We start from the raw sequence: 14,088 nt of genomic DNA on the forward strand, positions 1-14,088 counted from the left end.
AATCTGGAAAATCCAAACCTGTTAAATGTATCTTCTCTGTTGGGAAAAGTAGGATGAGAGAGCACCTAAATACTCTTCAGAAATTCAGAGTTCAGTGTAAAAACTGTGAGAGCCCAGCTACAATCTGCTATCCTTTGCCTGCTGATGTAGCAAAATGGAACTGGAGGAAACCCCAGTTTTCCCCCAAACTGGGAGAAAAAACATAGCTGGAAAAGGCCTGTTTCTGGGAGGGTAAAGGGGGCAGAAGAGGAAAAAAGCTAGGTTTACTCCTTGCATACTCTTCCTTCCCTAATAAGTAGCATTTTTTCCCTGCCTCACTGCTCCCACTTCTCACCCTTTTCCTGTCTCTCTTCTGCTGGTACCATGAGAGTTTGTCAGGTGGACCATCCAAGGATGGAGCTCTGTTGGTCACCCTTCCCCCAGATACCATTAAGTTACATTGTTCTGCCCTGCTCTTAATTGCCAAATATACAGGGCTCAGACCATTGCTGTCCTATCTTTCCTACCTAAGAAACAGGGATTGGTCATTTACTTTCAGGAGTGACCTTTCCTGGAAAAGAGGAAGTTCTGGACCTATCTCATTCTGCTCTCTCTTTTTCTTATAGGCAGTTCCCTACAAGTCAATGGTAACCTCCGGCTATACAGCTCTGTGGGTGACTTGAGGTCTGGGCACTATGGTGAAGAACCCATCATCCCTCCACCCCCCATAGGCCCAGCCCCAGGACCACCTCCTGATGTCTTGATGTTTAAGGGGGAATCTCTACCCCCTCCCCCACCTTCTATGGCCCCCCCACCTCCTCCCCTACTGCTGGAACCGCAGCCCCCACCCCCACCCAACATGGCTCCACCTCCACCACCTGTGTCTGGGGCTCTGTCTCCCCCATCCACACTCTCCTCCCCACCAACCCCCACCCCTCCGGACTTCATCCCTCCAGCCCCTCCCCTAGCCTTCTTGGCCCCACCACCCCCTCCTATGCCAGCACCGGGACCCCCAGTCCCAGAGTCTCCTCATACCCCAACAGGACCTCGCCTCTTCTCTTCTGGTGGTGTCTCCAAATGGAAATCAGAGACTGTGCTAAATGGAGGGCAGTCTGAGGCCCACAAGAACAGCCCTCCCAGAAGCCCCGCTGCTCCTACTGAGTTCAAGGCTGACCCTCATCTTACCTTCCCCCGTTCCTTCAAAGTGCCCCCCCCAGCACCTGTCAGGACCTCATCCATCCCAGTTCAAGAGTCTCCTAAAGATCTCCAAGAGGAGGAGGTGCCTTCTAAAAAGATCTCAAACCGGCTTCCCTTACCACCCAGCTTCCACATCCGCCCTGCATCCCAGGTATATCCTGATGGGATTCAGGAGCCAGATGGCCCCAAGAAGCCCCAAGACACTGTGCCAGCCAGTCCTCAACCTAACCAAAATAGCCCCAGAATAAACAGCAGAACAGCAACACCACCCCCAGCGTCTCCATTACCACCCCCAGCACCCCCTCTCCCCCCAGAGGCTCCCCCTCTGCCGGTGATCGAAAAGATCCCAGTGCCACTGGAAGGACTTGGGAAAGGCCCCAAATCAAGTTCTCCCATCCCCAAACCCAAAACTCCCACTCCAATGACTGAGGTCTCCTCAGATCCTGTGGACTGGAGGGATCCCAAACAAATGGACAAACTGAGAAGCGAGTTGGCTGCTTACCTCTGTGGCTCAAGGAGAGAAGAACGTTCCTCCTGCAATGGGACTGGTCCCACACCTCCCTCCAAAGTTGGAGAGAACAGAGACAAAAGCCCCAATTTACCCAAAAAAGAACCTCCCCCAAGACTGCCTCTCCCTCCTGTGGACTATGCCCCAGCAGAACCCCCAACTTCAAGTGTCCAGCGCATCAGGAGTGAGCTGGAAGCCCTGATGGCCCCCTCAATGGAGAAGGAAGCAAAGCCGGCCACAAGTCTCCTATCCCCTAAGCCCTCAGCAGACACCAGAAGGATAGCGGAGAATGGGACTGGGGATGCCAAATTTCCTAAGCCAGTGGCCAAGAAGCTCCCACTGTTGCCCACTCCACCCAAACCTGAGGCAGAAAAGGAACCCAGCGTCCTCATAGCTAAGACTGTCGAGAAAGCCACAGAACCTCAGCCACCAAAAATATCTTCTCCCCTTCAGGATAAGAGCTCCCCTTTGGTGCCTTCAAAACCTGATAAAATGGAGACCCCTCCTTCACCAGCCCCTGCACCAAAGACTCCCCTAGCCCAAGAGGAAGCATCAGTTCTCTACAAACTCCACCGGGACCAGGACCAGGACCAGGCCCATTCTGGCCAGGACACTGCTGTAGTAATATCCAGCCCTGTCAAAAAGGAGCCTGAGGGAATAAAGGAAAATGGAAAGCTATCCGTTAAGAGCCCTGGAGAAGATCGGTCAGAGGGGGAGGTCCTCAGACACCCAGTGACAGGGGAGGTGGTGGAAAGGGGATCTCCAATGGCCTTACTCCTGGCTGCCAAACAGAGGGCCCAGAAGGGACGGGCCAGGGGCAGTGCTCTGGGCCGGTCCTCATTGCCAGGGAGTCTCCATGGCAACAGAAATCAATCAGAGTCTGTCTCTGAAAGCATCATCTATAGTGAGATCAGGCCCAACTCCTTCACAGTTGTGCCCAAGCCCATGAGAGAAATAGAACAGGCTTCCCAAGTATCCCCAACAACTCAGCATGACAGACCCAGCAAGTGGGGCTCCCCAGCTTCAAAAGGTCCAGTGACTTTAGAGTTCCAGCCCAGGCAAAAATGGTCAAAGGAAGAACCTCAGGCTTCCCTAGGCCAGGAGAGACCAGCCGCTTCCTACAGCCCCCAAAGCCACCTGCTATCCAAGTCTTTCTCTTCACCATCCTCCCCTTCATGCAAAGGAGGTGAGGAAGAGGAGGAAGAATTTAACTTTGAGGTCATCCCACCACCTCCTGAGTTCAGCAACGATACTGCTCTGCCTACCCCACCTCCGGCCCCAGCTCCTTTCCCAACTCCAACCTACCTGGGCCATAGGGGCTCTCCTCTCCGAAACAGCTTCTCAGACTATGGCCAGACCTTAGACCTGGGTCTTCCCAGCTATGAGCGGCCTTCACCCTCAGGATCCCCGGGAAATACCTACTCCCGCTACTATCCTGGTGTCCACTACAGTGGGAGCGGGGGCTTGGAACGCTTCTCAAGTGGTGGCCACTCCCTCATTAAGAAACGCCTTTACCTAAATGAACCTCGGAGGAGCCCTGGACCCCCACGCTGTAGCCCAGGAGGTGGAACTGCCCGAAGTCTGAGCACCCCAAATGCTTTTGGGCCCCAACCTGGTGGAACATATGGGTCTGGACATGGAGGAGCAGAGATGCGACGTGTTAATTCTTCAGGCCGGGTGCCTGGGGGTTTGCATTCTCGAAGGCTGTCCCTGGAAGGGACTGGAAGGAATGGACCCTATGCAGGACGGGCAGTTGGCAGTGGTGGACCTGGGGAGAATATATACAAAATATCTAATGCAGACTACAGCTTCGTCCCAGCAACCAGCAGGTGAGTCTTGGAAAACACAGGAAAATGTTGGGAAGGGAGGGAGAGGTGGCCAAGCCTGGCCAGACTGGAATAAGCTACTTCCAGCAACCTCATCAAAGGTGACTTGTTAGGTAGGCACCCTTTGGGTTTTCTCCTGTCACACATCATTTTTCAGATGCTAGAAATATCCTCCCTCCTCCTTCTCCTTTTCTTCCACCTTCTCTCTCTTCTTTTTTTTTTTTCCAATATTCACCACCAAACTCCAGCTACAATCCTTCTTAAGGGTTTCTTTGTCTTCTCTCAAGTCAGAACTACCAGGGTATTGACATCTTCTGCCATTTGTGCCTGCCCTTGGTAGACCTCTAGTTATCTTGCACATCATTCCTCTCCCTCTCCTCCCAAACCCCAAATCCACACCTGCACTAGACTTATTCTATTTCTTAAGGGGCCTGTTTCTTAACATCATTAAAGTAGTGACTTCTCATGTTTACACTGGGCTTCTTACAAAACAGAAGATCAATAATTCAAGTATTTTCCCCTTTTACAGATGGGGGAACTGCAGTGCAAAAAAATGGCAAACCTAAACTCACAGAGCATATTAAGTGGTAGAATAACAGTGAAAATCCAGGATTTCTAGCTACAAATCCATTCTTTTCACTATGACTACTACTCCTTCAACAACTCTGCTATGCATGATCTATTAAAAAACATAAAGGGACAGTTAGATGATGCGATGGATAAAGCATCAGCCTTGCAGTCAGGAGGACCCTAGTTCAAAAACTTAATATTTCTTATCTGTGTTACCTTGAGCAAGTCACTTAACTCCTATTGCCTTGCCAAAAAAAGAAAAGAAAAGAAAAAAAGTAAAGAAACTTCCTCCTTTCCCCAACCTGCCTCTCCAGTGGTGGGAGAAGGGAAGGGATCAATCAACCATTTAATCAATATTTATTAGGCACCTACTACATGCCAGGCACTATGCTAAGACATTTTTTGCCCTTGAGGAATTCCCCATCTAATAAAGAAAACAAATCTAAACAAACCCACCATGAGTAATATGAATAGGAAAAAGGTACCAGAATTAAGAAAGGTTGAGATTTTATTTGGTACTTAAAGGAATCCAGGGAAGTCAGTAAGTGGAATTGAAGAGGGGGGACCTTTCAGGCACAGGATGGCAGCTAGAGAAAATACCTGGATTGGAAAGATGGAGTGTCTTGTTCTTATAAAGAGTACATAAAGAAGAGTAATGTATAAGAAGGCTGGAACAGTAGGAAGGGGCTAGGTTATAAAAGACTGAATATCAAACAAAGCATTCGCATTGGATCCTAGAGGCCATAGGGAACCACTAGATTTTATTGAGTATATGTGGTAGCTGGAGGCTAGGAAGTAATATGATCAAATCTGTGCTTCAGAAAAATCATTCTGGTGATTGAATGGAAGATGGATTGGATCAGAGAGAGATCTGAGTCAGGCAGACCCACCAGTCTGCTGTTGCAAAGATGAAGGCAGGAGATGTTACAAGCCAGAGTTGTGTCAGTGTCAGAGAAGAGAAGTGGGGCATATTCAAGAAATGTTGCAAAGGTGAAATCTATAAGCCTTGGCAACATTTTGAATATAGCAAGTAACAAAGTGTGACTAGTAGAGGATAACTCCAGGGTTGTAAACCTCAAGTGTTGCTTTTTACAGTAATAGGGAAAGTAAGGGGAAGAAGGTTTAGGAGAAAAGATCCTGAAGTCTGTTTTAGACATGTTCAGTTTAAGAGGTTTATTAGACATCCATTTATGAAAGATTGAAAATTAGCAGAGAGATTGGGGCAGGAAAGATAGATTTGAGAATTGTTATCATAAAGATGGCAATTAAATCTATGTATCAGCTAGTGAAGTATCAAGGGAAAAGAAAAAAGGACAGAACTCTTTGGGACACCGGTGATCAGAGGATATGATATGGAAGAGGATCCAGAAAAGGAGGTAGGTAAAGATCGCTCTGATAGGTAAGAGGAGAACCAGGAGAGTGTAGTGCTCCCAAAACCTAAAGAGAAAAGAATATCAAGGAGGAGAGAGTGATCAACAGTGAGAAAAAACTACAGAGAGGTCAAGGGAAACAGGGATTAAGAAAAAGCCACTGGAACTGGCAACATCAGAGAGAGTGATTTTGGAGGAATGGTCACATTAGAGCTAAATTGTGGAATGATAAGGTTAGAGCTAGAAAGTGAAAGGAGAGACAATTGTTGAAGATGGCTTTTTCCAAGGAGTTTAGCTTTATAGAGCACAAGAGAAAGAAGTGATTTCTATCAAGTTTTTAAGATAGAAAAATCAAATGAGGGTTTTTTGAGAATAGGATAGATAGACATGTTTGTAAGCAGTGGGAAATGACCCAGTAGACAGAGAGAAATTGAAAATAAGTGACAGTGGGGATTTCAGAGAGGGTAATATGATGGAGAAGATGAGATGGAATGGGATCTCTAGAACAGATAGCGGGGTTAATCTTGATATGAAGTAAGACCACTTGATAAGAAGTAAGACAAGCATGAAGAAATAGAAAACACTTGATTGATAGGAGAGGAGGAAAAGGGGAGAAAAGAAAGCTCCTGGCAAATAATCTCAATTTTTTATATAACATGTGAGTGAAGGATTTCAGCTCTGCCGTGGGAGTAGGAGGGAGAGTGGGAGCCAAGGAAAGTTAGAGGAAGGAAAAAAGTTTAGAAAAATCACTGTGAAGAGTAGATTTTTTTAAATGAGTGCCAGTTCGTTCTTTACCTTTCCTTCCTTTCCTCTCACCTTTTCTCCTAGATTGCTTCTCCACCCACTACCCTCCCATTTCCACTCTTCCTTCTTGAAATCCCATGGCTTACGCTAAGTTTTTGGGAAAACTGTAGAATTCTAAGGACTGATAATTTTTTCAACATATATTTACTCTGGGCCATCCCTGTCTATCCCTAACCCATTTTGATGAGAAACTGTTGAAGAAGAGTGGGCCCTGGCTATTGGAGTTAAGGATCTGAGACTAGAACCTGAGGCTAGGCTAAAGATGCTTAAGTACTTCTCGAATTTCATTTCTCTAGTAATGATGTAGTACCATGGGCTATGTGTATGTCTGTGTGTCTGTCTATGTGTAAACTCATCTGACCAGTTACCTGCAATACTCTGACTGCCTCTCTTCCCAATCCCAGGTCCTCCCCCAGCAGTGCTAAATACAGCAGTCCCCTCAACACTTTCACAGTGCGGCCTGGAACCCGACAACCAATTTCCTACGTATACTCTGGAGCACATAGAAAAGCCACATCTTGAGCTCTTTGCCTGTTTCAGTGGGCTGAAAGTTACTTGAGAGACACATGGACAAATGAGAAGTAGTCTTCTGGAGAGAATGAAAGGCTTTTGTTTGAATTTTGACAAAACACTGTCATTGACACTGGATTAAGGAGGGGAGGAAAGGGAAAGACCCTTAGCTAGGATCCCAAATTAGCAAAAGCCCAAGTTTTTGGCAGAATAGAACTTATGCCCCAATCCCCCCTACCCACCCCAACAAATGCAAAAAATTTTATGAAGTTTTGAAAGTTCAAACCTAAGTAGCCTGTGAACAATACAGTAGCAGGGATGTTGTCTCCTAACCCCCAGGTCTACAAAGGGCTAAAAGTCTTAATTGAAACTCCATGAGATTATTAATGAGCCCCATAGAACAGTTGGAATATCCATCTGGTTAGCTCTTAGATCTTGCTCTAAATGCTTGTCACTTCTGGTAGAGGGCTTGACCATGTCCCAGCAGAATTGGGAAGTTTTCACTCCCCCAAATGAAAGGGTCTTCAACCTGCTCCCATCCACAGCCATCCCACTAACATGGAGACCCAAGAAAATCAGAGTGCCTTGGACTGCTGTTTATCTTGGGTAAAGAAAGGGAAGGGGGACACTATATTTTTTTCCATTTCCTTAGGCCAGGACTAGGAGAAGATGAGTTGTATTTTGAGGGGAAGGGTGAAATGGGACTTGCTTTACAATTCAAGTCTAGGTCTTCTTAGCCATGATTTTGGGATCAGAAAATAAAGGAGCCAGAAGACCTGGGTTCTAGGATTTGGCTTTGGAATCATTCATTTATCCAGGCCTTCCAATGTGCTTAAAAGGCAGAATCCTCACGGATCTTGACTTATTTCCCCAACCCACCCCCTCAAAAAAAAAGTTGTTCACCACACTTATCCCCAGGATTTTAAAATCTGTAGCTAAGGCATTAAGAAGAATAAGGAAGGTAGTGTCAATGGATTATTTGTAGCTGATGAGTTTAATGTTTAACTGAGAAGAGAGAAGGAGAAAGGAAGAAAAAGATTGTGTTCAATCTATCTGGTTCAAGGCAGGGACATCTGCTTCCAAAGCAATGTCCCTTTTAAATGTCCTTCCTGGACCTAGGCTCAGGTAAGTGACTTTCCTGAATCCAGTCCAGAGCCAGAGGAGCTGCCCATCTCTGTCTCCTCTGGGTCAGAGGGTGCCATTAGGTGATAAAGAATGTGAATTGTGTTAATTTGTGGGTACATGCTCAATGGGAAAGTGCACAGAAGATGCTCTAAGGAAACATTAGAAATTTGGAACATTGAGGAAAAATTGGGAAGGGAAGAGGGGAAGTGGAGGAATGGGAAGGGGAGAAGTAAAGCCTGCTAGAGAAACTAAAAGAACCCTGTATATCCCTTGCTGAGTCTAGGAGATAGTATCTGCCCATCTCCTTATAAGAAATGTACTTGATCCTACCTCCAAGCCTAGCCCTGGCTCTATGTATATGAAATTTGTGTGTATTTTCTCTGTGCAATGTTTTATAAGAGAGTCTATTAACTTATATTCTGTATTAAGGCACACACGGGAGAGGTGGGGTGTGGGCTAACTGCTGTATATTATTTAGAAAGAGCAGAGAGTGGGTTTTTCTTGGCTTTGGAAATAAACAGGCCTAGTTTGAGATTACTGACCATGACCAGCTCTCCAATTGTGCACTAAGCATTTGGATTTATTATGATGGAGGGGGGAGGGAGGAGAAGGGAAGAGAGTGGGAGCAAAAATTGGTAGATCTTTTCTTTTTGTTCCTGGAAGTCAAGTCCTTTAATTCTTTCAACCCCAACTACCTTTCCCTCTCTATCTTAGGTGGTAGGTGAGAAGAGCTTGTTGAAGGCTCAGTGAGGATGATAAATTTCTTACATTTAAACCTCCTAAGAAAGCTGTGATAAGGCTGGCAGCATTAAGGATTTGCACAAATCATTTCTCACTGAGTTTCCTTATCTATAAAATTCTAAAGTCCTGTCCCACTCTAAAATCCTATAACCAGAAAGAAGAGAAAACCCAAAGGAGGCTAGAAAGTATTGGAAGAAAACACTAAAGACAGGAGTAGCTGAGGCAGTGGGACCTAGGAAAAGGAGCGTTAGATTTTGGAGTATGGAGACCCAAGTTTGAATCCAGGCCAGGCCACTTATTGGCCATGTCAACTGACCTTAGGCCTCATCTTTTTCGTCAGATAAAGAAGCTGGACCGATCATGGGCTCTATGGATCCCTTCCAATAATTGGTGCTGGTCCTGGAGTCAAGAGGACCTAAATTCAAATCCAGCATCAGACTGGACAAATCACTTAATCCCAAATGCCTCACACATAAAAAATAAAACAATAATAATAATTGGTGCTTTAAGGAAACAGTGGAGAGCCCTCAGGTGACCAGGAGTTTTATATATCTCACCTAATCTTTACAAACAACTGGGTAAGGTAAAAGTTACTGGTATCGTTCCCATTTTATAGGTAGAGAAACTGAGACTTGGAAGGTGTGAACGGTCCACCTTCACTTGGCCATCAGGTGTCAGAGGAGGGATATGGACGAAGGTCTGCTTGACCCCAAATCCTGCTCCCTAGTCTTTGTGCCAAAAAGCCTCAAGCTAGTCACAATAAGTCTGTGACCAAGCCATTAGGCTGAGGATGTTTATATTTCCTCTTCTTTTTTGGCAGAGGGCTGATGGTGGGGGCAGGGAAGACCAGAAAGATGCTTTGGTTGTACATCAGCCTGTACCTCACAGGGAGAAATATGAAAATTTTCCACCACCTTAGACGGCCTCACCTGGCCCCTTCTCCTTGATGCTTCCTCATTCCCTTAGCCTGGTTCTCAGCAGCTTTCCACCAGACCCCTGAAGCACACACCCAGTTGTGCAGAGATGCGTTCATCTGGGACGGGTTGCACCAGTTTCTGAGTGCTCACAACCCAGCCCTAAGTGAGTCCGGGTCTATCCCGGGGGGGCCAGAAGTAGAAAGAAGGTTGCCCCATGCTTGGGACCCCGGCTTTCTTGACAATATTAAATAAATAATGGACAAGCTTCCCCAAATTGTCCCCCAATTGTCCCCAAATAGCAATTTGATGGAGAAGGGGTGGGTGGGAAGGTTGTGATGGGAGAAAAGGGACGAAGCTCGTCTGCTTGCTGCAGTCCCCAAAAGGGTGGGGGTGGAGCAGGTTGGCATATATAGGACAGACTGACTTCACCCGGAGTTTCTGCAGTCAACTGCTACCTATGTGGAGCTCAGCCAAGGAGCCCCAGGCCAGGGCGCTCCCAGACCAACCCTGCCCAGGGAGTGCTTGTGGACAGGTGAGTCAGCCACAGGTAGATGGAGCAGGGTGCTGAGGAGAGGGTGTTCCCACACCCCTTCGGGACTCCCCAGTGGGGCAGCTGGGCATTTATCCCAGGGCCTACAATGCAGGGGAGGGAATCCCTAGAAATTGCCCTTTGGGAATGTACCTGGAGCTAGTCCCAGGGGCCTCCCAGGTCAACTTAATACTTTCACTGTTGAACTCAGAAGCATTTTACTGGGGCCTGGCCTGCCTTGTAACAAGAGTCTTCTCTCACCACTCCTACAATCAAGTGTCAGTACAACCAACCAGCCATTTTGAGATCTGGTGGAAGCTATAGAAGGTGGAGTAAGGTAAATAGAGAAAGAGGACAGCCTTAAACATTGAGGGATAGCAGAGAATTCCAGCCTAGCTCTCTCCACAGATTAAAAATCAGAATTTCCTAGAAACAACTTGTGATTTATTCTTTTATAGACTTTTACAATTGTTAAAGTACTTTTCCAATTCTACCATCCTTTTGGGGCAGGTATTCCTGTTTTACCATGAAGAAATGGTCAGAAACATTAAATGACCTTAAGTTCACTGAGCTCATAGGAACTGGAAGAGATCTCAGGTATTGGTTCAATCATGTCATTTTATAAATGAGTAAAATAAAGTCCAGAGAAATGAAGATCACAGGGGTGGCAAGGGACAGAAAATTAATTCCAGATCCAGACTCCAAATTCAGTGTATCTTCTACTACATCAACTTTCCTGATCCTTCAGAGTCAGAGGAACTAGTTTGAATTCTGGCTCTTTTACCTCAAAGTTTGAAACTGGAATCTTTTTAGGATGAGCAAAAAATAAAAGAAAGGAAACAGCTGCTCCTTGCAAAGCTGATTTGTAAAGTATGGGTCAGACCCATCCATTTCCACTGGCACCTGATACCAGATTTTCCCAAACTCTCTCTAGCTAATGGGAGCTTTTTGATTGTTGGCTTGTTTTTACTCTTAAAACTCAAGAGCACATTCTGTCATTAGTAGAGAGGGCAGAAAGTAGCTTCCTCAACTGGGTTCAGGAGCTGCTATTGATTCATACTTGGGGGATATGAGTTTTAGGTGCCCCTTTTCCACAAGATTTTGTGGTGCTTAAAGGAATAAGATAGGAGGGGTTATATCTTTGGGAAAGATCAGGGCTATCCAACATGATTTTCTGTACTTTCTCATTACTTCAACTATCTCAGCCTCTAAGATCGAACCTTCTCTATTCCCCCAAATCTTGGAGCCTTTCTCTTAAAACTTCTACCTGAGCCAGCAACCAGCCATCTCTAAGAATCTTGCTTCCATGAAGTTCCCTTCCTTCTCCAATATTACCAATGTCTCCCTCTCCACTGGCTGCTCAGGTTTCATATAAAAATTAAAGATTGTTAGGATCCCTTAATGATTAACTAGCCCAGAAGCCTCTGAATGGAACCTAATTCTGGCTACTCTCATCTCAGCAAAGTAATAGACTGGCTGGACCTATTTCCAAATTTGACATTTGCCCAAGGATATAATCAATGGCAAATTACATATAGAAAAATCTCAGGCTCAAAGTAGGCAAGTTATTTTTTCAAGGTCTCACAGATGGTTAGTAATTCTTGACTCATTTCTCATTTCTCTTTAAAAGAACTTCATTTGTTCTTGGCTTACCCTCTAATTACTGTCCTATTTCTCTTCCCTTTTGCTGAAAAATTCTGATGAATAGCTCTCTGTGTATTTCTCATATTTACCTTTTCTTCTTTTTTCTCTCCCCTTGCCTCTTATGTACACTTTATATACACTTATTAGCTCTCTGCAATCTCTTGCCCACCATTCAATGACCTAATCTCCCCATTTAGTAGTCTTCCTTTCCTGTCCTTGGTTTTCATGACACTGCTGACTTCTGGTTCATTTTCTACCCCTTCTAACTACTCCTTCTATCTCTCCTATCCTGAGTTCTTTCCTTTCATGTTCTTAATATAATCGTTCCATAAAATGTTTTGATCCTCAATCTATATGACACTCTTCCTCAGAGAACTGATCCATCCTTAGCTTCAACAATCACCTTCTATGTGCATGATTCCCTCCACCTTCCATCCTTTTCTCATCATAGGTACAATTACATATTGCAATACATAATTACCTATTTTCAGATTACAAAACATCTCCAAAACTGAACCCAGTATACTCAATTAACAGATTGAGTGCCTACCACTTTGTATAGTAGAAAAAAGACAGGAGATGAAGTTCCAGCTGATATTTCTGAGCTGTGTGACTATAAGCAAGTCACTTTCCATTTTTAAATTTCACTTTTTATATCTGTAAAATGGAGAATAATGTCTGGTGACTCCAGCTAGGAGCTCAGTATTAGAAAGGACTTCAAAGGTCACCTGAATAGCTTACCTTGAATAGCTTCCCCAATAACAGAGCTCCGGCACTGCTTAAAGACTCCCTGAACCTATACAATAGGGCTTTAGTCAACCTTAGGAGCACTAGAGAAATGTGAACAGCTGCAAGCTCAGCTGTCATTATTGTTCTAGAACAGAATTCTTCATGGCTTTCCTCTTCCACCGCTAGAAACTACTATTGTCAAGATAATTCTTCCACATCTTTAAGTTATTAATACAAACTATTTTAAAATGTTTTCTTTCTCAGAAAGCTTGCTGGTTTTCTAATGATTTCCCTCATAAAGATTCCCAATCACCTGAGTTCATTGCTTCTTTTCCTCTTTATTTTATGTCTTCCTCTCATATCTAAATAGATACTGAGTCCAGTTGATTCTTTCTTCTGTCTGTTCTATGTGTGTCCCTTCTCCATTTCTGCTGCCACCATCCTAGTCCCAGGCTTCATCATCTCATAGAATGTCATAGCTGGAAGAGACATGAGACTCCCTCTACTCCAGGGTTCTCAATTTTGTTTGTGTTATGGATGCCTTGGGCCATCCGCTGAAGCCTAGAGACCCCTCCCTTCTCAGAGTAAGTTTTTGAATGCATAAAATAAAAATGCATAACATCACTAAGCAAAGCAATTATATTCAAATGCAGTTATCAAAATATTTTTTAAAAAGCAAATGTACAGACCTCCAATTAAGAACCCTTGTATTAGATCAATTCTTTTTTTTCTCTGTCTCCCCTCCCTCTCTTTTTTCTTTCTCCCTTCCCCTCCCCCTTGTATGTCTCTAGGTCTCTATTTCTCTGTGTATATCTTTTTATCTCTCTTTACTGTCTCAGACTGGGAGGCAGAAGGGTCTGAATTTCTGATTTCTTTCATTTAGAGAATTCCTTAGGTGAGGAAACTCCACCTACCAAAGCAGATTTTCCTGTGTTCTCCAGCTCAGTTTACCTGGGTTCACAGACAGGTTAAGTGAATTGCCTGAGGTGGTACAGTCAGTAGGAGTCATGGGTAAGACTTGACCCCAGGTTTTCCCCTGTCTATGAGGCCCACTCTCTATCCATTACACCAAACTGCCTCTTTCTTACCCTCTCATGTTAAAAAAGAGGCAACTGAGATCTAGAAACATGAAGTAATGTGTCAAGGGACACAAATAACAATGATAATAGATAACCTTAAGGTCTGCAAAACACTTTACATACATTATCTCATTTGGCCCATGCAAAAACCTTAGCATTCCCTTTCAGTTGGGGGAATTGAGACTGAAATAAGTTAAGTGATTTGCCCAGGGTCATACTGTTACTACTAGCCTGAGGAAGGATTTAAACTCAGGTCTTTATGACTCCAATTACAGCAAATATATTTTAGAGAATAAATAGACTCATTTTCCTGAATTCAAATCTGGCCTCAGACACTTAGTAGCTTTGTGACCCTAAGTAAGTCACTTCACTTTGTGTGCCTCATTTTCTTCATCGTAAAATGAACTGGAGAAGAAAAAAGTAGTAAACTACTCCAATATCTCTGCCCAAGAAAATCCCAAATGGGGTCGTGAAGTATCAGACACATGATTCAACAACAAAACAGTATTCACTCTGCTAAATCCAGGCTTTCTAACTCTCATGTAAAAAAGGAGGTAGTT

At 44.6% G+C, this 14,088-nt stretch overlaps 1 protein-coding gene across 2 annotated transcripts in view; it reads left to right on the forward strand.

Moving 5' to 3' along the window:
* The window catches only part of C4H6orf132 (chromosome 4 C6orf132 homolog), a 53,723-nt gene extending 39,943 nt beyond the window's left edge, over positions 1-13,780 (forward strand). For both annotated transcript variants that reach the window (XM_031964857.1, XM_031964858.1), the window contains 2 exons: positions 606-3,513; positions 6,659-13,780. In XM_031964857.1, the coding sequence (XP_031820717.1) occupies positions 606-3,513; positions 6,659-6,776 (3,026 nt within the window). In that variant the 3' untranslated portion in view covers positions 6,777-13,780. The remainder of the gene's footprint in view (positions 1-605; positions 3,514-6,658) is intronic.
* Positions 13,781-14,088: the final 308 nt, after the last annotated feature.

Source organism: Sarcophilus harrisii, chromosome 4 (genome assembly GCF_902635505.1).
Source record: "Sarcophilus harrisii chromosome 4, mSarHar1.11, whole genome shotgun sequence".
In the NCBI taxonomy this organism is placed as follows: domain Eukaryota; kingdom Metazoa; phylum Chordata; class Mammalia; order Dasyuromorphia; family Dasyuridae; genus Sarcophilus; species Sarcophilus harrisii.